General features: G+C 39.9%; 1 protein-coding gene across 3 annotated transcripts; it reads left to right on the top strand.

The window, feature by feature from the left end:
* The first annotated feature begins 123 nt into the window (after nucleotides 1–123).
* LSM14A (LSM14A mRNA processing body assembly factor) lies at nucleotides 124–23,473 on the top strand. Of its 3 annotated transcripts, XM_083370696.1 has the most exons (12): nucleotides 179–373; nucleotides 548–581; nucleotides 7,081–7,244; nucleotides 11,650–11,782; nucleotides 12,047–12,166; nucleotides 14,153–14,329; nucleotides 14,810–14,875; nucleotides 17,363–17,539; nucleotides 18,395–18,557; nucleotides 20,019–20,259; nucleotides 20,659–20,701; nucleotides 21,812–23,473. In XM_083370696.1, exons 4-11 carry the CDS (start codon nucleotides 11,716–11,718, stop codon nucleotides 20,698–20,700), a joined length of 1,053 nt encoding a protein of 350 aa, XP_083226822.1. In that variant the 5' UTR covers nucleotides 179–373; nucleotides 548–581; nucleotides 7,081–7,244; nucleotides 11,650–11,715; the 3' UTR covers nucleotide 20,701; nucleotides 21,812–23,473. The 3 variants fall into 3 exon arrangements, with proteins under 3 accessions (XP_083226820.1, XP_083226821.1, XP_083226822.1); XM_083370694.1 differs by lacking the exon at nucleotides 548–581 and having other exon boundaries at nucleotides 124–373; XM_083370695.1 differs by lacking the exons at nucleotides 548–581; nucleotides 20,659–20,701 and having other exon boundaries at nucleotides 124–373.
* The last annotated feature ends 301 nt before the right edge of the window (nucleotides 23,474–23,774 follow it).

Raw genomic sequence — 23,774 nt, 5'->3', positions numbered from 1 at the left:
AGCCCCGGCCCGGCACACGGCCCGAGCCCGGCGGGACTACAACTCCCAGAATTCGTAGCGAGGGCCTCCCGCTCTTCCCCGCCGCCTTCGTTTCGCCCAGCGCGGGGCACTGCGGTTCTCGCGAGAGGTCGCTGCCGTTTCCCGGCATCCGTTTCGTGGCGCTGCTGAAGGGGCCGTCGCCATATTGGGAGCGTTCGGCCGGCTGTAGCCCGGAGGCGGCTGGCGCGGAAAGGAAGCGGAGTCGGCGGCGCCATGAGCGGGGGCACGCCATACATCGGCAGCAAGATCAGCCTCATCTCCAAGGCCGAGATCCGCTACGAGGGCATCCTCTACACCATCGACACCGAGAATTCTACCGTGGCCCTCGCCAAGGGTGAGCGCGGGCAGGCCCCGCAGGCCGCGCGGAGGGCCGAGCCTCGCCGCGAGCGAGATCCAGAGCCCGAGGGGCCGCGGAGCCCTTGTTTTCCCCCTGGTTGAAGCCGTTGGCTTTCCGAGGGCTTTTTGCGTTTGTCTCTCTTCTCCTCACTAAGTCTTTAAATACTCTTAGGGCGGATAGAATAACAGAGTTCCCAATCCTCTGGGTAAATATTTCTCTTCTGCTTTTCACTCCTTCCAGATTTACTGTAGGGAATAGGGTTACTATTTGTAATATTTTGGAAAGAATTCTTGGTAGAATATGTATTATGCGTTTGCCTTTTCAGCCCTCCGACATCTTCAAATGGACATTTCCAGCTTAACGTCTGAAATTGGACACTTAAACTGGGATCTTAGGTGTTTACCTGCTGGCGATCCAACAGTCCCTGTATGGGGCACTTGGACTCTTGCTGGAGGTAGCGATGTGAGTTGTAATTCAAAGTACAAGAACTATTAGTTTTGAATTTAGTTAGTATAGAGACACTGAGGTAGACTGATCTGAAAAAGAGAACTTGTGTCATTTCCCCAGGAAACTACATGAAGACAAAACAACTTATTTGGTTGAAGGCAAAAGGTCTTGACTAATCAAGCAAGTTCTGCTTACCCAAATTATAGGAACCGCAGTACAATTACAGACAGGTTTTGTTTAAATTTAACAAGGCTGCTGCAGGCTTAAGGTACAAAAGATAGCTCAGCTCATGTGGAGGAAGACCTCCACTGAGGCTGTAAAATGTAAGCCAGATTCACAGTACAACAGCTTCCATAGTAATTCACATTTTCCAATTGTTATTCTTTTCTAAATATACTGAAAAGTTCTGTTTTCCTTGGTACAGAATTTCTGTATTTTACGTTGGCTGGTCATCTTGGTTGTAAGATATTTTTAAGTCTGGTCAGTATTTAAAAATGCTGTTAACTTCTCATTGTGGAAGCATGTATGATATGACAATATCAATTACTCAAATTGCATTCATTTGGTGTAAAAATTGAATATTATACTATTCAAATCTGGAATTGTAATCCAAATAGTTTTGGGTTTAAATTCCATGCTCTGAACAAGTTTCATGTGGAATTTTACAAAACAGCGGCTGTTTTGCATCTTTTAAAAGGTGATTCAAAACTGTAAACCTGGAAGCAAGATGGGTACAAACAAATCTAATAAACATTTTAAAGATTTATTCAGATACCATTTTAAGGAGATGATATCTGAAATTGGTTGCAAAGCCAATCCTATACTAATTTAGTTCTGACTATGCTTTTCATTTATAAACGTTGAGTTACAAGGAAATATAACTGCAGTCCTAGTCTTTCATTTTTCACCTGTAATACCTGCCTTCTCCAATACATCTATATTAATTTACTTGTTCTCTTTAACTGTTAAGTGAAAGCATATAGACAGAACAGTGTACATGCAGTCAGATACCCAATATCTCTGTTTGTCCCCTTATTGGCCTCTCTCACCCCAGCAAGAGGTAGTAAAAAAATTCAAGGTAATTCAAGTTTGGTGTAGTGGTAAAGGTGCTGGCCTAGAAATCAGGAAATGATGAGTTCTAGTTCTAGGTGGCTGGATGGAGTCACTGAAGCAGTAGTCATGAGCTTAAATGGACTCCAGAAGATGGTAGAGGACAGGAAGACCTGGAGGAACGTTATCCATGGGTTGGACACGATTTTGCAATTAGCAACAAGTCCCTCCTTAGGCATGAAAACCAGCTGGGTGGCTTTGGGCCAGTCACTGTCTCTCAGCCCTCACAGGTTGTTGTGGGGAACATAGGAGGAGGATGGAGTATTATGCACATACTGAATATTCACCACTTTGAATTACTTGTGAAATAATAGAAGGCAGGATTAAAAAAAATAATATAAACATTGGTGTTTGGGGATGATTTAATTATTACTAAATAATTATTATTTAATTTCAAGATAGGCCTATATACTATATTGAACCAGATATTTCAAAATCAATATAATTGACTATGTTGTGTCCCAGTTTGGAGCTTAATTGGGGGCTCCTGCATGCCGCAATTGTAGTATTTTAGGAGGCCTGAAGCAAATGGAGGCAGTCTTCGCCTATTGACCATTAGTTTGCAACTGTTTTGAGTTATGATGTCACCAAACAAGAAGATTACAACTTGAAGTTGCAGCCATCACAGTCTCCCCATGGTCATGCAGTTACAAAACAATGCACATTTACAGGTAGTCATTGACTTATGACCTCAATGAGGCCCAAAATTTCCATTGCTAAGCAAGACAAGTGAGTTGCACCCCATTTACGACCTCTGTTTTCGCACTTGAGTGAATCATGCGGTTGTTACGTTTTCCCCATTGACTTTGCTTGTCAGAAGGAGCAGGGAAGGTTACAAATGGTGATCACACGACGTGGGACAGTGCAACTGTCATAAATACAGGTAGCCCTTGTCTTAAGATCCCAATCGAGCCATTTATGTTGTTAAGTGAGACATTTTTAGTGAGTTTTGCCCCATTTTATGATCTTGCCATAGTTAAGTGAATCATTGCAGTTGATAAGTTAGTAACACGGTTGTTAAGTGAATCCGTCTTCCCCATTGATTTTGCTTGTCAAAAGGTTGCAAAAGGTGATCAGATGACCTTAGGACACAGTAACAGTCATAAGTATGAACCAGTTGCCAAGCATCTGAATTTTGATCACATGATCACGGGGCTGCTACAAAGTTTGTAAGTGAAAAAAGTCACCTTTTTTTAGTACTGTTGTAGCTTTGAACCATCATTAAACGAGTTATTGTAAATTGAGGACTACCTGTACATGCCAGTTGTCAAGTGCCTGAATTTTGGTCATGTGACCATGGTGGGGAAAAAATTTCAGTTTCATAACTACCAACAGTTACACAAATGTTTGTAAGTCGAGGACTATGTGTACAACAGTCACAGCTTCCCATGGTCACATGATTGCCACTTGGAATCTTCATAGCTGGTTTCCAACAAACAAACTCAATGGGGAAGCCTGCAGGAACTCACAGGGTTGTGAGATACTGTGATCACCCATGGTGATTTCCTTAACAATGGCAGCTGGAACTGATGAACTGTCCTTTTAATTTGGAACTGGTAACATGATTTTTCACTTTATGACCAGAGTTGCCAGTCCTAATTGTGGTTGGTGAGGACTACCTGCCCATCTGATGCTCCTATTTGTGAGTTCTATGTGGAACAACCTTGGAAAGTTGGATCTGTAAAAGTAGAAATGCCTCTTGTCTTTGACAGTTGTGTGCACATTGGAGATTCCTCCAAAATCTTCATTAAAGACCTCTGATGACTCCTCTGGATACTTCCCCAGATATCTGTCCAAATGTCAGATTGGAGGAAGATGAACCAGTTCCAGGCATGTTTGGAGTAGGGTTGGTTAATGGCTCCAAGCAGCCATCTGAGAGAGATTTGGCTCAAGCACAGCTGCAGCAGGGCAGCCCTGAGGCTTCAGGGAGGGAAAGCATGTAACTGCAACCAGTCAGTGATGAGGAAGAGGAACTGCCTTCTGCACCTGATCCAAGAACTTGTAGGGCAGAGAAAAGGCAGGAGCAGAGAAGGTCAGCCAGTTTACTTGCGAGGAGAAAGCCTTGCCTTTCTTGACAAGCTGCACTGGAAACTGGCTAATTAACACAGCAGACAGATGGAAACAATGCTGGGAACAATGTGTTCATTTCCTAGCTGTGTTGTTTTCTGGTTGTTGTGATTCTTGCCTTGCTTTGGATTGACACAGTGCCTTGTGAACTCTGGACTTTTGTTGCCTCATGAACCCTCTTGTATTGTGGATTTAATTTTGCCTCGTGTGTTTATTTTGACTGGGAAACTTTGTGGACTCATTGCCCATTGCTCTGTGGATTAGCATTGGTCTGCTTGTGGCTGGAGTTAATTGGGACAGTTCTGGGTGTTTGGTGAATGGAGTTGCGGGGGAATATTAATAAACCTACTAAACCAGAGTTACGTGTATTGGTTGTGTGTCTGTGTGTGAGCGGCACAGCACAGAACCAGAGCATACTTGGTCATCAGTGGGAGCAGAAAATGATGATGGGCAGCACGGGCTGCAGAGTTCAGGGGGCCAAAAGGGCATAGATAGCGGAGATAAGCAGGGGGGAGAGTTGTGGCCATAGGTGTGGGTGGGATCCCACACACCCAAATTTTGGTCACTTGATCATGGGACACTGCAACATCTGTAACTTCAGAGACCAGTCATGTTCCTTTATTCAGTGATGTTGTAACTTGACTACTTGCAATGTTTGGGTGAGGAGCAGTTGCCACAGCATATAGATAGTCCTCAATCTATAATGATAATGTTGTTTTAGCCATTTAGTTGTGTCCAGCTGAAGAATTTTTAACAAGATGTGGACTTCTAAGCATTTATTTACTGAAGTCAAAGGTAAAGCTGTGTGCTTAGTTTGTGAAATACGGATCACTATGTTTAAGGATTACAATTTGAATCCCTACTGTGTGTCTAAACACGCAGAGATATAGAACAGCTTGACTGATGCAGGGTGGGCACCGGCATCTGATGGTTTGCTAGCTAAGCTGGAAAATGAACAAGGATTTGTTGCCAAACTTCACACATCCGAGGATGGTGCAGCCAAGAACAGTTATGTGGTATCTCACAAAATCGCAAAAAAACAGTAAGCCATTTTTTGATGGGGAGTTTATCAAAGAGTATTTGGTGGATTTTACAGCGCTACTGTGTCCCATATAAAAAGAGGCATTTGAATATGTGCCCCTCCAAATGATCTGTAACTAAAAAGATTGAGGGCATTGCTGGAAGTCTGGAGTTTCAGCTGCCAAACAAAGCAAGCAATTTTGATTTTTTTTCTCCTTGGCTTTGGGTGAGATCTGAGATATCTGTGACACAGCCAGTTACTCATCTTTGTACATGGGATAAAGTGGGGCTTTAAGATTACAGAGGATCTGGCAGCAATGCAGTCAATGAAAGAGACAATAAAGAATGATTTGTTCACAGAGGTAAATGCATGCTTGTTACAAGGTGGGACTGAAATGGGACAGATTGGCAGATCTTACAATAGATGATTGTCCCACAGGGAAAAATGAAATGGATGCAGGATAGACTAAAATGAACCCTGAACAGAAATTAGTATTTTTACATTGTGTTATACATCAGGAGATGTTGTGTAAGTCAGTGCTAAAAAATAATTATATTTTGAAGTTGTAATTAAAACAGTTAACTTCATCAGACCAACAGCATTGAATCACAGAAATTTGTTGCACTTTTGGAGGCTCGTGAGACTAAACATCAGGACATAGGTACCACATAGCTGCCAGAACCTGACTTGACTCAACATCTTCAGCCCCTATGGTGCACTTACTTATATTTGATTTCTAATTTCCAATTGATCTCACATAGGCCAGACACGGATGGCTAAAGGGCTGGGGACTATACAATGGCCAGATCATGAGAAATTTGTAGTTTCTTTCAAGCCAAATGGAGGACAACATTCTGTTCTTACTTTTTTTAAGGGTATTACAGTTTTAGTCATTTGTTTAGTTTGAACAGTGTATTCTAGTGGAAGAACTGCACTGGAGAGAGATGTTAAGAGAGTCCTTGCACTGCAGAAGCCTGACGTCGTCCAAAATCTCTCAAACCTTATCTGGCTGTTCCACAGGGAATGCAGTCATTGTGGCGGGACTCTTGTAACATAGGTGACTAACAAAGCTGCTGCTTGAGGCTACACATGAGTGGTTCTGGTTGCTTGTGCCTGATGGATCCTTTGTAGCTTGGCATGATGTGACAGCTCATCACTGAGCAGCATGCAAATACTGAAACAAATAAGACATTGTTTCTGATTGATATGCCTCCATTTAGCTCTACTTTTGAGAAATGTTCATTTGAAAATATTGGCATAGTAGACCAAATGTATGAGTGATATTGCTCTAGGATTGCTTAGAGTAGGTGTGTCCAACTTGCAGCCCACTGCATGCAACCCTGGACAGCTACCGTCTTTCTCTGAAAATAAGACCCGGGCTTTTTTTTCCCCTCCTCCAAAAGAGGTCTTATTTTTAGGGGGTGTCTTCCATTCACCTCCGGCACCAACAGCCCCGCCCATCTGGCCCACTTCTTCTGAAGGTGCAGCTTCATTCTGCAGCTGAGAATGGAGCTCTGCTCTGCATTTCGCAGTCAGAGGCCCTTCTGGAAGGCCTCTGCAGCTGAGAACTGAGCTATGGATTGAAGGCTGCAGAAGCTTTTTAGAAAGGCCTCTGATTGCTATATGCAGGCTGGGGGACACCACAGAAGAAGTGGGCTGGCGAGGAGAGGCAGGTGTCGATTCGTGAGAGGCCTAGTAAGTGGGTGCGGGGAGGAGCTCCATACACACATCCGCCCTAGCTTGATTTTTAGGCATGTGCCTCGCCCCAAAACTAGGGCTTATTTTTGGGGTAGGGCTTATATTAGGCCCACCCCCAAAAATCAAGCTAGGGCTTATTTTCGGGGTAAGTCTTACCTTCAGGAAAACACGGTAGTTAATGCTGCGCCACAAGATTGTAAACTTGTAACATTAATATGTGATTTATATATATATTTGCCCAAGATGATGATTCTTCATTTGGTTGCTCACCCATGGCTTAGACTCAGAACAAATACTTAATGATCCAAATTCTTGAATTGTTTGCATATAAAATTAATATAAAAAAATTTTTGTTCTGCAGTTTGTTCATTTGGAACTGAAGACAGACCAACTGATCGGCCTATACCACCTCGTGATGAAGTATTCGAATACATCATATTCCGCGGAAGTGATATTAAGGATTTAACTGTTTGTGAACCTCCTAAACCACAGTGTTCTCTTCCCCAAGATCCAGCAATTGTTCAGGTATCACTGTGTAACACTGAACTTTATGTGGGTCTAATTGTGAAAAGTGAAAAATCTGTGTGTGTGTGTGTGTGTGTGTGTGTGTGTGTGTGTGTGTTTTAAAGTGCACTGAATGTTACTATACATAAATATTTGGTGAATATTTCCCTGAATTTCAGAGAAAACACCCAATACCTTTGCATAATGGATTTTTCTTTTTTAAATATGTTTTATTGATTTTTAACATAATTACCTTAATATTTGGTAAAGCGTGTTGTCTGGGTTAGTGTTTAAAAAACAATAACAATTAATTTCTATAATTCTATAGTCCATATTATGGCTTTGCTTGATTTTCTCTTCTTCCAATAATATTCTTTTTTGCCAACCTTAAATTAATACAGATTATTTGAATAAATGACAGTTAAATATAAACATTTGCTCATGTTTCTGCAAATAATAACCACATCAATATAAAATTTCTTTTCTGATTAATCATCTTGATTGCCTCATCATAGATCCTGTTTACAAAGTTCTTATTTAAGTTTGTTTTCCCCACAATATTCAAAGCATTCTTACTGGTTTAGATTTTCTCAACATTAGTTACAGAAGTATTTAAATCTTTTTTCTCATACAAGCCACCCCAACATTTTTACATTCCTCATATCTTAAAAAAAGAAAAAGAAAATCAGAGAAAACACTTCTTTTATATAAACCATCCCAACATTTTTATATTTTTCATATCAAACAACAAAACACAAAAGAAAAAAGAAAGAAAAAATACTATGTTACATGAGCGGTTCATCCCTCTTAAACTAATCTTCATTTATATCCAAATCAAATAAATGTTTAATTTTAAAATATTCCCTCTGGTAAATCCCATCATCTAGTTTCTTAATTCTCACTTTAGCCTTTTCTTTTTTGCCAAACATCTTTCCTGATCAATATGGTTCGCTGAATCAAAGAATCTTCCCATAATCTTGAAAATGTTGTTACAGGTATAAAAGGCAAAACAGGTAAGATGTTTTTATAGGAAGGTTTTGCCCCTTTGTATATATTAAGAGTCTTTTCCTTTCTTTCTTGATTTTATTTATCATTTTTTGTCTTTCAAGTTCTCGTACTTCTGACAGAATCCATTTTGTCAAATCTTTTTTCTTGTCCTCAGACTTATTTTGTGTAGGTTTTCTTTTCCATATCCAGTATTTCCTGTAGGTTTTCTTCCTTCTGGGTTGTCATACTTCTGTTGTTAAATTCCATTCTAAAATCTCTCTCCTCTGTCTTGTATTCCATTGTCTGTTTTTTCTGCTCACTGTTTTTATTTTCTGAGAATTTTTGTGTTGTAAAGTTAAATTGGAGATGTGTCCATTTATATTTTCAAAGTTATTTTTGATTTCCTTGCGGTTTAAGATCGTTGTTGCTTGAATTTGCAACAGAGCATAGGTCTCCTCCTGGAAAGTATTTGTTTTTTCTTGGTACTTTCTGCATATCTCTGGCTTTTCATGATAGTCAAAAGTCAGGGTTTTCCTTTCTCTGCAGACTGCTTTAGAATCACAGTTGAGTTAGTATTTGTAATCCAGAAAGGTCAATTTTTTTTAGAGTTTATAGTTCTCACTTTGTAGATAGTTCAAAATGTTTTCTTTATTTTTCCTGTTCTTTCCTTTCCTTTTCTTTTCTTTTCTTTTCTTTTTTTTTTTGTCACAGCTGTTCTCTGTTATTAAGACATTGAAGGTCCTCAAGAAGCAGTTAGCGCTTCCTGGGCTTTACCAATCCCTGTAATAGAGCAACTGCTGTTGTATATTTTCATTCACCATTAGATGTCAGCACCAGTTCATTGTTTTGTTTTGTTTTTTCATTTTTCAGTAAGGACAATTGTTTACTTCTATTTTCATGATTTAAAAAGAAAACCTTAACAAATTATACCGATTTCAAACTTATCCAAGTTAAGTCTTATAATCCTTTCATTTCAATATATTTCTGTTCCCCCTGAACAGTTTAATTCGCTGCTTCCATCTGTAGGAGGGTGGGGGCAAGATCCCCCTCCTTCTCCCTTTTGGAGGCTTTTTGCTTTTGGGGGGGTTCTTCCCTCCCCCAAGGAATCAGTTTTCAAGTAGAAGAGAGAAAATCACAGTTATTACCCAGTTCCAAACACATTGTTTACAGTCAGCTTAAAGTAGTGCTTTTGGGCTTCAGCTGCTTGTAGCTTGGGCTAGACTGATGTTAGCTAGCCTTTGTCCTGCCGGTTTTTGGAGGGCTTTTCCCAAACCGACCGGATTGACCGCCATCTTTCTGCAATCGGCGGGACTTCCTTTCTTCTTTGATGCCTCTATGGGGCAACTTCAGGCCCATTTAGGATCCCCTAGCAGGCAGAAATCAGCTGTAGGGTGCAGAGCCCCGCGATCCCTTGGCTGCTGCACTACTATGCAAAACCAGAAGCCTCTTGAATGGATTTTTCACTCACCTCTATCCACAACAATAGAAATATTGCTTCAGGCAAAGTGAAAGGCATTTGGTAAGGGAATGGTCAAGTCTTTATATAGGGTGCAGAAATAAATGATACATACTTATTAAATATGTGAAGCAGCAAATCAAATAACATTGATGTGCAGTCAGTGCTTTGTTTTGTTAGACATGAAAAAAGACAGAAATCCTTAAAGCATGGTAAATCTTTTCCTTTAATAAAGGACTTCAGAGTGTACTTATATTGTTTGGTTGCTGAAAAGGCTAGTTTTTGTACATTAAAGAAAATGGCTTTGGCTCAAGGGAAAAACATGATTCCCTAAACTTCAAAAAGAGACATGGAAGCCATGCTAAAATGCTGATTATTACTAATTTATTAAATTGCTAATAAAGCTTAAATTTTATATAACACAATTACCAACAGGATGTCATGGATCTTAAATAGTAGTAGTATTACTAAAATAATGATCAAGGCCAATATCTTATATGTAGTCCTTGACTTAATGACTATTTGCAGTCACGACAGCTTCAGAATGGGTGCTGTAAAGCACTTCTGGCCACTGTAAAACATCATGCTGTTATCTGCTTCCCATCACCTGAACGCATTTCAGGTGGTTGACAGCTTGTTCATGTTGATGGCCAGTTGCCAAGTGCCCTGCAATCATGTGATCGGCTTTTGGAATCTGCCATTTCCCCCAAAAAAATCAATGGGAAGCCAGCAGGCAGCGTTCCTCCAGCACTTGGAAGGATTTACCCTCCCCTTCCAAAGGAATGGACCTCAGATCAGGTGAAAAACTAACAAGCACCATGGTTCAGAGCCTTTGAACAATGTTTCTCCATGTCTCCACAGGGGAAAATGCTAGCAAATGCCAGCATCCAAAACCTTTCAGCTTGCTAGCATTTTAGCAAATGCCATTCCTGCCCCTGTAGAGAGGAAAACACTAGTGTCAGTATCCTGGGTCTTCCTATTGTTTTCTCCAGAATTGAGGTTTCTCCCTCCGATGGAGGAGATATTCCTTGGAACAGATGTCTGCCGTAAGCACTAGGGAACACCATCCTTCTCACGGTTATTCTTCCCGGTGGGAGAAGACACAAGCTTCCTGGATATGGTGGGAGGACTGGGTCCTCTTCCTACCCCATCATACTCACAAGGCACAGGACCTTTCCTGGGTGCTCCACATAATGACTCACACAGTTGCTTAACTGTTGCAATGGGGAACAAGAACTATATTTGTTGAGCAAGGCAGTCACATGTCGCTCAGTGACCAAGATTCCAGGACTGATTGGTTCTACTCAAGAACAGGTCCTGAAAGTGCAAGGATTATGCTTTATTTAAAATATTTCTATCCCATTTTTCTATTTTAAAAAGTTCAAGTTAAATTGTGACACAGTGAGAATGAACATTGCTCATTTTTGCATCAAGAAAAATTCTGGCCCTTGGCAGCTTGTGAAATACATCTGCTGGCATTATGATAAAATTGCACTCTCATTGCATATTATAGATTTTTGAGACTTGACTCTACGTATTAAGGAACCTGCAAGATTTTTCTGGTGCACAATTTAAGAGACATCCCAGTGCAAAAATATGCATATAGTTGAAAAATGTGTTCTGCTATTCTGTTTAGACAATAAGGTGCTCTATGTAAAAAGAGCTTTACTAACATGCCTTTGAGCAGCATATAAATAGGAAGACTTATCAGGGCTGTCACATATTTCATGTTATGTTTCTTTTCCAACTAGCCTTTTATTCAGGTTGAAGTCATTGTTATTCCATACTTTGTTAGCTTAATGGTAAATGAGTTGATGAAAATTAAAATTACGTATGTCTCCAGTATGTAAAATGAATTTTTATGAATGGACAATTGTATTGTATACCACTGATTGTTGAGAGTTAAAAGAAGAGCCTCTTTTGTTTTTATTGCTGATTTGTAGAAAATGGCACAAAATCTCTTTCAAACACTGTTTTCTTCAGTCTTCTCTAGGATCATCTTCTACTTCTTCATACCAGTCGGTGGGTTCTTATGGTCCTTTCAGCAGAATGCCGGCCTACAGTCAGTTTAGCCCAAGCCCATTAGTGGGTCAGCAGTTTGGGGCTGTTGGTGTTGGTAAGCTGCATTATTTTTTTCTTCAACAAGCAAAAGCTATGTGCACAATAGAGGGATCTCACGGGCAAACTGAGGCGTGCATGTAGCTCTTTCGAGCTGCTACCTGCTGGTTGAGTTGAGCTTCTGAGTAGCCTTCAAGGGCAATCCCATATAGAGCTTGTTACATGTAGCCAAGGTGGCTGAGTGACTTGATCTGTTAAAATGTTTTTTTTTAAGTAGTGAAAGTAACAAGTGAGATGTGACAGTTCTTTTATCTTGACGCAGGAAATTCATTAACATCTTTTGGAACAGAAACTCCAGTGAGTACAAGTTTGTCCCAGAACACTGCAGTTGGTGCCACTTTCACAACAGATGCAAGATCACTAAAAACACAGCACTCTCAAGGTAAGGATTAATCCTTTCACATTCCTTACAATTGTCATGTATTCCACAATCTGTGCTCCCCAAATAGTAATGATAAAGACATCTTTAAGCATAGCATAACATTTTTATATGTCCTGCCCTGTTTCTCCATATCAGATATTAAAGCCTTCTAAGTTCCTTGGATTTTGGACCACACTAGATCTTATTGAGGAAATTACAGGTATAATTTCTAAAATCCTTATTTGAGAGTCATGCCAGTCGGCAGGTATAAATGCAAAGAAAGATATCATAGAAGAAACCTAGATTCTCACGCCCTCGTATATTTCTTACTGGATATACAGATAGTCCTTGACTTACAACCATTTGTTTAATGATCGTTCAAAGTTACAACAACACTGAAAAAAGTGGCTTCTGATTGTTTTTCACACTTATGACCACTGCAGCATCGCCGTGATCACATGTTCATAATTCAGACGCTTGGCAGCTGCCATGTATATATGACGGTTGCAGGGTCCCAGGGTCATGTGATCTCCCTTTGTGACCTTTTGACAAGCAAAGTCAGTGGCGAAACCAGGTTCACTTAACAACCATGTTATTAACTGCAGCATTTCATTTAACAATTGTTGGTAAGAAAAGTTGTAAAATGGAACAGAATTCACTTAATGCCTATTTTGCTTAGCAACAGAAATTTTGGGCTCAATTGTGGCCGTAAGTCAAGGACTGCCTGTATAACCTTATTCTTGCATCGTTATTGGAAGCTTTATCTCATTGCAAATGAGGGGTTGATTAAATACTCTCCAACAGTGGTACAAGCTTACAAAAGCTAAGATACATTGCAGGCCTAGATTGGGCTTGAGTGACTAGGTTTATTGAATACTATGAATAGGATCTCCTGGGTGGTGTCTCTGTTGAAATATCTTCTAGAATTCAAGATGCTGAACTACTGTACTACATTCTTTGGTGTAAGGAAAATATTATTTTGTATTCTCTGGCTTTCAAGTACAATTGTATTTGGTTGATTTTACTCTGTAATTACACATTCTTTTGTCTGGTCTGTAGCAGCATTCAAAATATCTCGAATGCAATGTGTTTCAAAACTGAATGCCTCTTCTCAAATTCAGAACACTTGGTCCAACCTTACCAGAATTGATCCAGTGCTCTTTTATGATTCCAAAAATATCTTGAGCTCAAAACAAAATATTTCAAACTTAAAAATTCAGAATATTGTTTGTGCCCTTCGCTAATATATCTACTGGTGACTTTGTTAATTTGAATAATTTCATAAAGCTATTTCAAAGACTTGTCAGAACATATATTTTATTTGGGAGAAAAAGCTTTCTGAAAAAATAATAGTACTGCTTTTCAGAATTTTCAATGATTTTATTTATTTATTTATTTATTTAATTTATATACCGCCCTTCTCCCGAAGGACTCAGGATGGTGAACAGGGCATGATCTGATTATTGAAGTCCCATAATGTTATAATGTTAAGACAATAATTAAATATAATTGAAAGGTGTTTTATTGTGCCTTTTGCCAATAAACTGAGAGTTAATTCTATGCAGTGAGGATACGCAGTCTGTTTTTTCAACCAGGTAACAAAACTAGAACTTAAGAAAGCACTGTCCTCCTTGTTCAAGCTCTCTTTTTAAGCTGTTTTCTTAAGAAAATGACTATAAAACATTAATGCCATGTGTTGAACAAATTTAAACAAGTGATAAAATTATCCACCTCGCCTAAGTCTGGCAGGTCCAGTATTACTGGATCCTTTCTTCCTTTAAAAAAGAGAGGAGAAAAAATTTATAGGAAGAGATTTAGTGACTGAAGATAAAGATTTACAGCAGGACAAGTTCCCTTTATTTAAAATGAGAAAGGGAATATTTTCGTCTAACTTTACAGATAAATTCTATTTGAGAAAGTTACATCTTCTTCAAGTGAATTAGTAGATTTCCAAGGAATCCTTAAAGGAGGCCCTGAGCTAACACTATATTCCTGCTTCTGTTTCAGCTCGGTCAACCCCTCCTCCCTTAGATCACTTGAGAAAGAGTCCAACCCTGGAGCAAGCAGTGCAAACGGCACCAGCCCATCTACCTGCCTCGGTCCCAGTTGGGAGGAGTTCTGTTTCAAACCGACCACTTGGGTCTGCCAACCAAAAAACATTAGATCATCAGGAACACAGGCGAGGTAGAATATTACTTTAGTATGATATTGCTGCAACATTGTGTATGGTGGGTTGTTTTTAGATATTTTGGTCTTTTGTTAGTCTTTTGAAAGTCCCTGTAAATTTTGAATTTGTCTTATGTGCTAAAGTGGCATAGAGATCATCTGCCAGCGGGAAAATGTCATGCCTTGAGATAAAATGATAGGTGCATCTTTATGTCTTGTACGCAGGAAGATACTTTTGGCAGCAGAGAAGCCTTTTCAGGGGTGGGTTCCAGCTTGGAAAAAATGCGTCCTTTGTTCTGGGGCGTATGCAGAACAGGAAGCTTAACGGTTCTTAATCAGGAACAAACCCATCACATTCATTTAGAGTCAGCCTGAGTTTGGCAGAAATGAAGCCAGGAATGTTTTGCTTCTTCCAAGTCCCAGATGAGATAAAGCCTGTTTATAATTATGTTTATAATTATTTATTGTAAGTATTAATTGCATTTCTTCGATTTCTAGCTGAAGCACAGAAGGTGGCAAGATGTGAAGCAGAACATCTAAGAAATGAAAACAAGCGACAAATAGGTAAACTGAAATCACTTTTGAAAATAAAACATTCTGCCATAGGGTGGGCTAAACTACAACAATGTCCTAAAAGGTCTTCCCTGCTTGAAAGGGTTGAGATGTAAGAACATTCCCCTCATTTTCTTCTTCCTTTGGACATGAGAACAACTGGATAGAACGTCTTGCATTACCGTATTTTCCGGCGTATAAGACTACTTTTTAACCCATGAAAATCTTCTCAAAAGTCGTCTTATACGCCGGGTGCTGAAAATTTAGGGACAGGGCTGGCTGGAAAACCTGGAGCGGATCTCCCATTTAGTCTGCGCAGGGAAAGCGGGACCAATTGGAGAAGAAGCTGCAGTCTGTGATTTTTTACAGGCTGGGGTCTGGGCGTCTTTCCTTCTAAAGTTGAAGAGCAGCTGTAGTATATCCCAACTTGAAAGGCAGGTGGGGAAGGCAGCAGCCAGAGCAGCGGCTTAGCTCTAAGGCAGACATGTCAAACACAAGGCCCGGGGGCCAGATCTGGCCCACAAAGTGGTTTCATGTGGCCCGCAAAGCCATCCTGGAAACAGTGAGGGAATGCCCCCCCACTGCCTTGGCCCTGGCCCAGAGACCCTCCTCCTGCCAGAGACCCTCAGATCTGTCCCACTCCTGCCTAGGCCCCCATAGGCACCCTTGATGCAAATGATGTAGAGCTAGCCATGGCCACCCAGTAGGCCATACGTACTCCAGCCATGGCCACCCAGTAGGCCACGCCCACCCTGGCCATACCCACCCGGCCCCTTGAGGGCAACCGCAATGCTGATGCGGCCCTCAATGAAATTGAGTTTGACACCCCTGCTCTAAGGACACATTTGACTCAGGAACTGGGCGGGCTGGCTGGAAAACCTGGAGTGGATCTCCCATTTGGTCTTTTTTTTTTAAAATCCCATTTATATCCTGCCCTTCTCCGAAGACTCAGGGTGGCTTACAATTTAAAGCACAAATCAATGTGCTTAGCAATAGCCTTCATTCTGTGTATATGCCTGTTTATTAGGGCTTTCCCCCCCCAAGCAGCATTATTACAAAGTCAGCTTATTGCCCCCAACAATCTGGGTCCTCATTTTACCTACCTTGGAAGGATGGAAAGCTGAGTCAACCTTGAGCCTGGTGGGATGGTGTTACTTAAGGCTCTGGTGTTACTTAAGGCTGGTGTTACTTAAGGCTCTGCGCAGGGAAAGCTTTAGAGTGAATTAGGAAAAGTGAAAAAGTGAATTAGGAAAATAGGGAACGGTTGCTGGAATTGGGTATGTGTAGTTTAACGAAGAGAAGGGTGACGGGTGACATGATAGCAGTGATCCAATGTCTCAGGGGCTGCCACAAAGCAGAGGGAGCCAAGCTATTCTCCAAAGCACCTGAAAGCAGGACAAGAAGCAATGGATGGAAACTAGTCAAGGAGAGAAGCAACCTAGAACTAAGGAGAAACTTCCTGACAGTTAGAACAATTAACCAGTGGAACAACCTGCCTCCAGAAGTGGTGAATGCTCCAACACTGGACGTTTTTAAGAAGAGACTGGACAGCCATTTGTCTGAAATGGTATAGGGTTTCCTGCCTTAGCAGGGGGTTGGACTAGATGACCTCCAAGGTCTCCTCCAACTTCTCCTTCTCATTATTATTATTATTATTATTACTATTACTATTACTATTATTATTATAGTTTAATCCACTTGCACTGTTTTATGTTTACATGTTTGATGACAAACAGCCTTATGTTTATAAGTGACAGTTTTCCTACTAAGCACCTGCATGTCATAAGCATTTGAATTAAAATTACCATATTAAAATCAAATCTGATGTTTTTTAATTTTTATTTGATGTGCGTTGTAGTCTTATACGGCAAGTATAGCCCAAACCCTATAATTTAACAGGAAATGTAGGGGGTCGTCTTATACGCCCAGTCGTCTTATACACTGGAAAATACGGTATATTCCTGAATATAGGGAGATGGCTTCAGCCATTGCTGATTGGAACAAATCAGGACCAAAGTGGATTTCAGCTCTGATCCACAAACAGCTGGCTCCTTATCAGACATTACAAAGATGTTTGTGAAAGAGCAAAAGCAACTGCTTTCCTCCTCAGAGATTTGGTGGCAGAGGGCAGGGCTGACTTGTAAGCTTTCTTTCTAAGGATACGTAGTGTGTTTTCATCACTGATGACTTTTGAGTTTGTGTCTCACCCAAAATGCAAATATTTTTGATCCTGAAAAGATTGAGGAGTAGAGCAATCTTCAGTCTTATGAAACACATTCATTAAGGATTTCTGTGACTTTTTAAACTAATTCATCCAAAATAAAACATTCAGTATGTCTTGGTGTGACATCTGATATAGGTTTTTCACATTATTAGTATTGGCAAACAAAATATTGCCCATTGGTCACTGTTGAATGTCATTTGAAGATGCTGTTTGCCCCAACCTGAAAACCTGTGGAGCCCTTTAGACCCTGGTTTTGTTTTTTGTTTTTGTTACAGTTCCAGGTGCACCTTTGCGGAGGAGCCGGGCAGGCCATCGAGGAGGCCGAGGAAGGTTTGGTGTGAGGCGGGATGTTCCCATGAAGTTTGAGAAGGATTTTGACTTTGAAAGTGCAAATGCACAGTTTAATAAAGATGAAATAGATCGTGAATTTCAAAATAAGCTAAAACTGAAAGGTAAGTGGTGAACAGAGCATTTTTTTATTTTTATGAGGCTTTGCTGACTGTGGAGTTAAATCTTATGGGTGTTTTTGTTGAAGAGAGGCTTCGTTTAGACATAGTCAAAGTCTGTGAGTTTTCTCCTACATAATTTTCTTTTTCCCTGAAGTAATTGTGTTGTCTTACATTCTAAAATGCAACTGCATATGCACCAGATTTAAGTACCCAAATTGTTTGAATTAATAAAATGTAATTATAGAGTTTTCAGTGGGTTCAGTTCATACCTAATCGTGCTTAGAAAAGATTGAAAATCATCACGACCTTGTGATTTCAAGTAGTTTGATTCTAAATATGACTACATCTGGGTCTAACTGATGTCCTTGTGTAACTTTAGTTTTTGCTAGTTACAAGAATATGGTAAAATGTGGTAAAAGGATACGAAAAGAAACAAGAGAAAATTAAAAGGTAGGTAGGTAAAATGAGGACTCAGATTGTTGGGGGCAATTAAGCTGACTTTGTAATAATGCCGCTGGGTGTGTGTGTGTGAAAGCCCTAATAAGCAGGCTAATATACATAGAATGAAGGCTACTGCTAAGCTTGTAAGCCGCCCTGAGTCTTCGGAGAAGGGTGGGATATAAATGGAATTTTTTTTAAAAAAAAGAACCATTTGTGTTTTTTCTCAGTTTGGGGGTTCCCTTCCTCCATGTGACAATGTCATTTGCAGTCATTGAACTGATCGGCTCCAAAAGTAGGTGCACCCAAGAAGATCAGGCAGTGATAGTGAAGTTAAACGGTTATCAGTCTTTTTCAGACATTATTTTCCTAGAAGGGTCATTGAGGTTGGTCTTGTCTTTTCCCCTTTTTATTTTCTAGAGGATAAGACTGAAAAACCTGTGAATGGGGAAGATAAAGGCGATTCAGGTGTTGACACCCAAAACAGCGAAGGCAATGCAGATGATGAAGACCCACTTGGCCCAAATTGCTATTATGACAAAACCAAGTCTTTCTTTGATAACATTTCTTGTGATGACAACAGGTACCAGGTTTTTCTGAGCAAAGCTACACATGATGTTCTTTTGATACTAACATGTAGAATGTCTGAGCCAGAATTTTGCATGTGAGTAGAGAAGTGAAGTTTCTTTTTCACATTAAGCAGAATGAACGCAGTAGAATGAACTGGACTAGTGCATCATATAGGTGGGTGCAACTTTTGATAGCACTGTCTGCAAATAAAAATGATTTCTATCTTAAATTATTAGTAACTTGTTTTTATAACTATAAACTTTTTATGTACTCAGGCTTGCCACAGTTCATTCTACTCTGTTCATTTTGCTGCAAGCCATATGAACCATAGATGGAGACTTCGAGTGTCAGGCTTGTCCCGACTTGAACATTTAGGAAAGAGAGATAGACCCTCAACTCAATTTTTGAAGTGAAAGGTTTACTTTTACTAAAGTCAAGTGGTTACAGCATAAGCAAAGCCGGATCTGAATATTCCGATGCAAAGCCTGCATTTTTCCCTCTTTGTCGGATTCAGAGACCAGTCAACGCAGGGTGTCCCAAATATGTCTGTCTGCCTACGCAGACTTTATTTTATTTATACAGTTTTAACAAGCAGGAAATTACGCACAGCAGAAGCATTGTTTATTGGTGTACTCCTTAGTCAATCTTAGAGAACATCCGAACATCCCATGCAGAGTCTTCCTTATCTAGCTGGTTCCTTGCAGTCCTTGGCAGTGCTAATTGGAATGAGCTCATATACATGTGGATAACAGAATACTGAGGCAGGCAGTTTGCTGCGCACGGTCCCTTCATATCCTTGACCTCCATCTCTACACCTCTTCCTTGGTCCTCCCCCACTGAAAAGTTTGTCAGTGTCCAATTATATTTGGTGCCTCTTAGGTGGAGTTTCGCATTCCACTCTCACAGCCGATAGGCTCCATCCACAATCGGCCGGTCTGTTCTGGATTAACACCTTTGGTTCCTGTCATTTGTCATTCCCCCCTCCTACCTCCCCAGTTTCTCTCCCCTGCATTTTATGGCAGGATGCCAGCAAGCAGAGTGTGGTGAAGATGGCAGACCTGACACTGAAATTGAGACTTCTGCTAAAATCAGGCAGGTTCTCTCAAAATCCAAGGCTGAGGCAGTGGACAAAGTTGTTTCATCCTTTTTCTCTTGCAAAAAGGTGCATCCCATTTTTTTACATTTGGGAGACTTCTAAGTACTGCATCAGTTTATCAACAGTAATGAATGCTAAGTGGAGCTTAATGAAGATGTTGACATTTCTAAATTCACCTGTCTCTTTTCCTTTGGGTGTCTACTACTAAAGGTTTGAGAAATAGGTTACAATTGCATAATGTGCTGTAATACAGTTTTTACCTTTCATTTTGCTAACTAACCCTGGCATTTCTAGTCATCATCTGGTGCAAATACCTTTTTATGAAAAAACTGGTCATGACTTGAAGCAACAGCAACTTATCACTTCTGTAACTTTCAGAGAACGAAGACCAACCTGGGCAGAGGAAAGAAGATTAAATGCAGAGACATTTGGAATTCCATTGCGTCCAAACCGTGGTCGGGGGGGGTTCAGAGCCAGAGGGGGGAGCGGAGGAGCTGGTGGCTTCCGGGGCAGTAGAGGACGTGGAAACACAAGGGGAACCTACGGTGCTCCTCGGGGTTTTCGTGGTGGATTCAGAGGTGGCCGCGGTGGCAGGGAGTTTGCGGATTTTGAATATAGGGTAAGGCAGTCACCAATATTATTACTTTCTGTAAATTGCTAATTGTAGTGCTACTTAAAGAACTGAAATAGTTTAGATAATTCACTCACTTTTTTCTTTACTTACGGTACCATTATCTCAGTAGATCTTTATGATTATCATAAAAATATATCTAGCATGATCTTATAAGTACAGTGAAAGAGAAAATCTGAACTGGTTCTATGAATCTTCCTGCCAGTTTTTCCTTTCCTTTTCCACCACTGGTTGGTGGCCTCATTGAATTGATTAATTAAGCAGCCCATTAAATGGGCTACAAATTCATGGTGAAGTTTCCTTTTTATCAAGTCAGATCACTCCTCTGTCTAACGTCATTAGCTCTATACTCCCCAGCAATAACAAGGAACTTTCCATCTGTATTAGGCAATGAACTGGGACTTTGCACAGACTAAACGTAGGCGCTAAAGTAAGAGGCATGCCTTAATTTTTCTTAAGAGCAGAAATTGTTCTATTTCATTCATATTTTGATGTACAGTAATTATTATTTATGTTATATAACACATAGTTGGTAAAGTCTAGTAGATGTAATGAAACTCATTCATTTTAGATTTTTAGATTTTATTAGATTTATATACCGCCCTTTCCCGAAGGACTCAGGGCGGTTTACAGGGCATTTTAAAATCACATCAATATAAAATACAAAGTTAAAAGAGAATTAAAAGATTAAATTATCCCTGAAAATAAAACCCCAGTTAAAATTCTCAGCCTGGGTCAGAGAGCTCAAAGAGCCAAGTCTTCAGGTCCCGGCGGAATGAGCGTAGGTCAGGGGCAGTCCTGAGCTCCACAGGCAGCTGGTTCCAGAGGGCAGGCGCACCCACAGAAAAGGCCCTCTCCCTGGGTGTTATCCGCCGGCAATCTTTTACCGGCGGCACCCTGAAAAGACCCTCCCTCTGCGAGCGCACTGGACGAAGGGAACTTGATGCTGGCAGCAGGTGTTCCCTCAAATATCCCGGACCCAAGCCATTTAGGGCTTTATAGGTCATCACCAGCACTTTGAATCTCACCCGGAGGGCAACCGGAAGCCAATGCAGCTCACGGAGTAGAGGTGTTACATGGGAGTATCGGGAGACCCCCATCACAACTTGTGCGGCCACATTCTGCACCAGTTGTAGTCTCCGAATGGTCCTCAAGGGCAGCCCCATGTAGAGAGCATTGCAGTAGTCTAAACGGGAGGTCACGAGCGCATGAATGACTGTGCGTAGGGCATCTCGGTCCAGGTAGGGTCGCAACTGGCGCACCAGGCGAACCTGGGCAAAAGCTCCCCTGGTCACGGTTCGTATATGATCTTCAAAATTGAGCCGTGAGTCCAGGAGGACGCCTAAGTTGCGAGCCCTATCAATGGGGGGTAACACCTCACCCCCCATCATTAAAGGTGGAATTTTGAAAATTTGATGACAAATTTATTATTTATCAAATTTGTATGGCTGCCCATCTTTCAAAATGTTTATGATCTTGATCAAATTGACTTTATATCAGGTTGACCCAAGAATAATGTTAATCTTATATTACTTTTTAGAAAGACAACAAAGTTGCAGCATAATCTACAAAGAATTTGAAAGCAGGTGGACTTGCTGATCTTCATGGTACCGAGAAGGTGTTGGTTTTTTGGAAAGAATTATGTTCGTTTGCTGTTAAAACTTCACCAGCACTGGCGTTTGTTTTTAATTTCAAAGGAGCAGTAGCTTTTTTTGAAAATATGGCCATCTTCAAAAACAAGAATATTAAATATATTTGAGATAGAAAACTTAAAATAATTTCTTACATATAGTTAAAGTATAAAGTACTTCTGTGGAGTTTTAGTATTTCTTTTTTCATTACAGAAAGGATTTTTCTGAACTAAAACTGTATTTTATAATTGCTGCAGGCTGCAAAGACAATTGTATGCAGAAGGCCGTCAGTACTGTGAGTGTGTTGATCCTGTGAAGGTTGTATTTGAAATCCTATAATCTCTTTTCAGATAGTTGTAACTTTTGTCAAACAGGATGCTGGGCAGTAGAAAATTTGGTTTGTCAGTAAAAAAGCATAAACATTGAAAATGCTGTTTCTTAGGCAAAGGAAGCTTTTTATAGTTGTATAATTCCATGATTATCCCATTGCCAAAGAAACACTAGGGATTTTGTATAGCTGTATAAAAAGCAACTAATTTTTTAAGAATAAACATTTTTAAGTCTACAAAACTGCCGTGTTGAAGTGCTAAACACGTTTGGAGGGTTTCTTTCTAGCTTTTCAGCTTTAAATTTGTTTGTTTTTATATTTTAATTACCAATAAATATTTGAAATGTTCTTCCATTATTCAGAAGGATTAAAATATTTCTCTTGCAAGAAATCCATTTCATAGTTTTTGGTCTTGCTGAAGGTCTGGACCACACTAAGGGACTATTTAGATAAAGATAAACCGTAACACTTTATGCACAGTTTGAAAGTCACGTTATGATAGTAAGTGAAAAAAGAACCAACCCCTGAATTGTTCCCGTTGATGTGCCTGGAATAAAAATGAAATGTCTCCATGTGTCGATTCTTAAAATGTTTTGTATTGTTGGCATACTCAATTAAAAGTGATTTCTTAGTGTCTGCAATCGCCAGAGTTTTGATGGACTGTAGCTTGGAGACATTGACTGTTCATTTTTACCCCAGTATCACTAGAATGATTTTGCCTGGAGTAACAGGTTAATTCTGAATAACTAGTTATGACTTCTTTTGCTATTAAGTTATAATTAGATACAGATCTTTAATAATTTGTATTTTTATGTATATCTGAAAGCCACAAGAATAAAGGGATCCAAAGATTAAAATATTTTATCTAATTTCCTGAATTTTTCTTCATTTTCCTTCATGTTCAGTAGTGATAAAATGTGGATAAATGCACTGTTAGCAAATGGGAATATTAAAATGATAGAATCATAATTTTATATTTTTTGTATAGCACTATAAGGAAGTATTTTGTAATTCATTTCCATATGAGGTCAAGTATTTGGCAACTGTAGAATTAGATACTACTGTTTAGTAATATTCTGCATGTTAACAATAATGCCTTTTTTGGAATCCACAAATCATGATACTGAACAGTTTGGGGGGGCTTTTTAGACAAAAGGCAAATGCTGTATTGTTGCAATAACTGTGTACTGTATAAGGTATCCCAAACTTATTTAAACTAGATAAATTGTAAATACCAATGAGACGTTATGAAGGTATGATTTGGTTCCGATTTACCCATCAGTTATTTGAGTTTACTAATTGGGGTGTACTGTACCCTAACAAACAGCAGCATGACATCCCTTCAGTGTATCTTGCTACGGAAAGGTGGGCCTTCTATTTTAAGCCGGAATAAAACCATTCAATAAGAAAAGTAAATCTTTGTGAAATTTCTTTACAGCTCAGTCATATTTCAAACATAGATATTTGGGCCACTTCTTTTGGCTCACTTGTTTTAAAACCAGTTTAGTCATGTGTTTAACAATTAAACCTACAGCCTCACAGCT

Source organism: Vipera ursinii, assembly GCF_947247035.1.
Source record: "Vipera ursinii genome assembly, chromosome: 10".
Taxonomy (NCBI): domain Eukaryota; kingdom Metazoa; phylum Chordata; class Lepidosauria; order Squamata; family Viperidae; genus Vipera; species Vipera ursinii.
The sequence above is the reverse complement of the archived record's forward strand: the minus strand, read 5'-3'. Positions and strand labels throughout refer to the sequence as shown.

Coding starts and splice junctions, on each gene's coding strand:
- LSM14A (XM_083370694.1), top strand. CDS start 253: ATGAGCGGGGGCACGCCATACATCGGCAGCAAGATCAGCCTCATCTCC. Junction 12,167..14,152: donor AAAAACACAGCACTCTCAAG/GTAAGGATTAAT, acceptor CTTCTGTTTCAG/CTCGGTCAACCCCTCCTCCC. Junction 14,330..14,809: donor TCATCAGGAACACAGGCGAG/GTAGAATATTAC, acceptor TTCGATTTCTAG/CTGAAGCACAGAAGGTGGCA.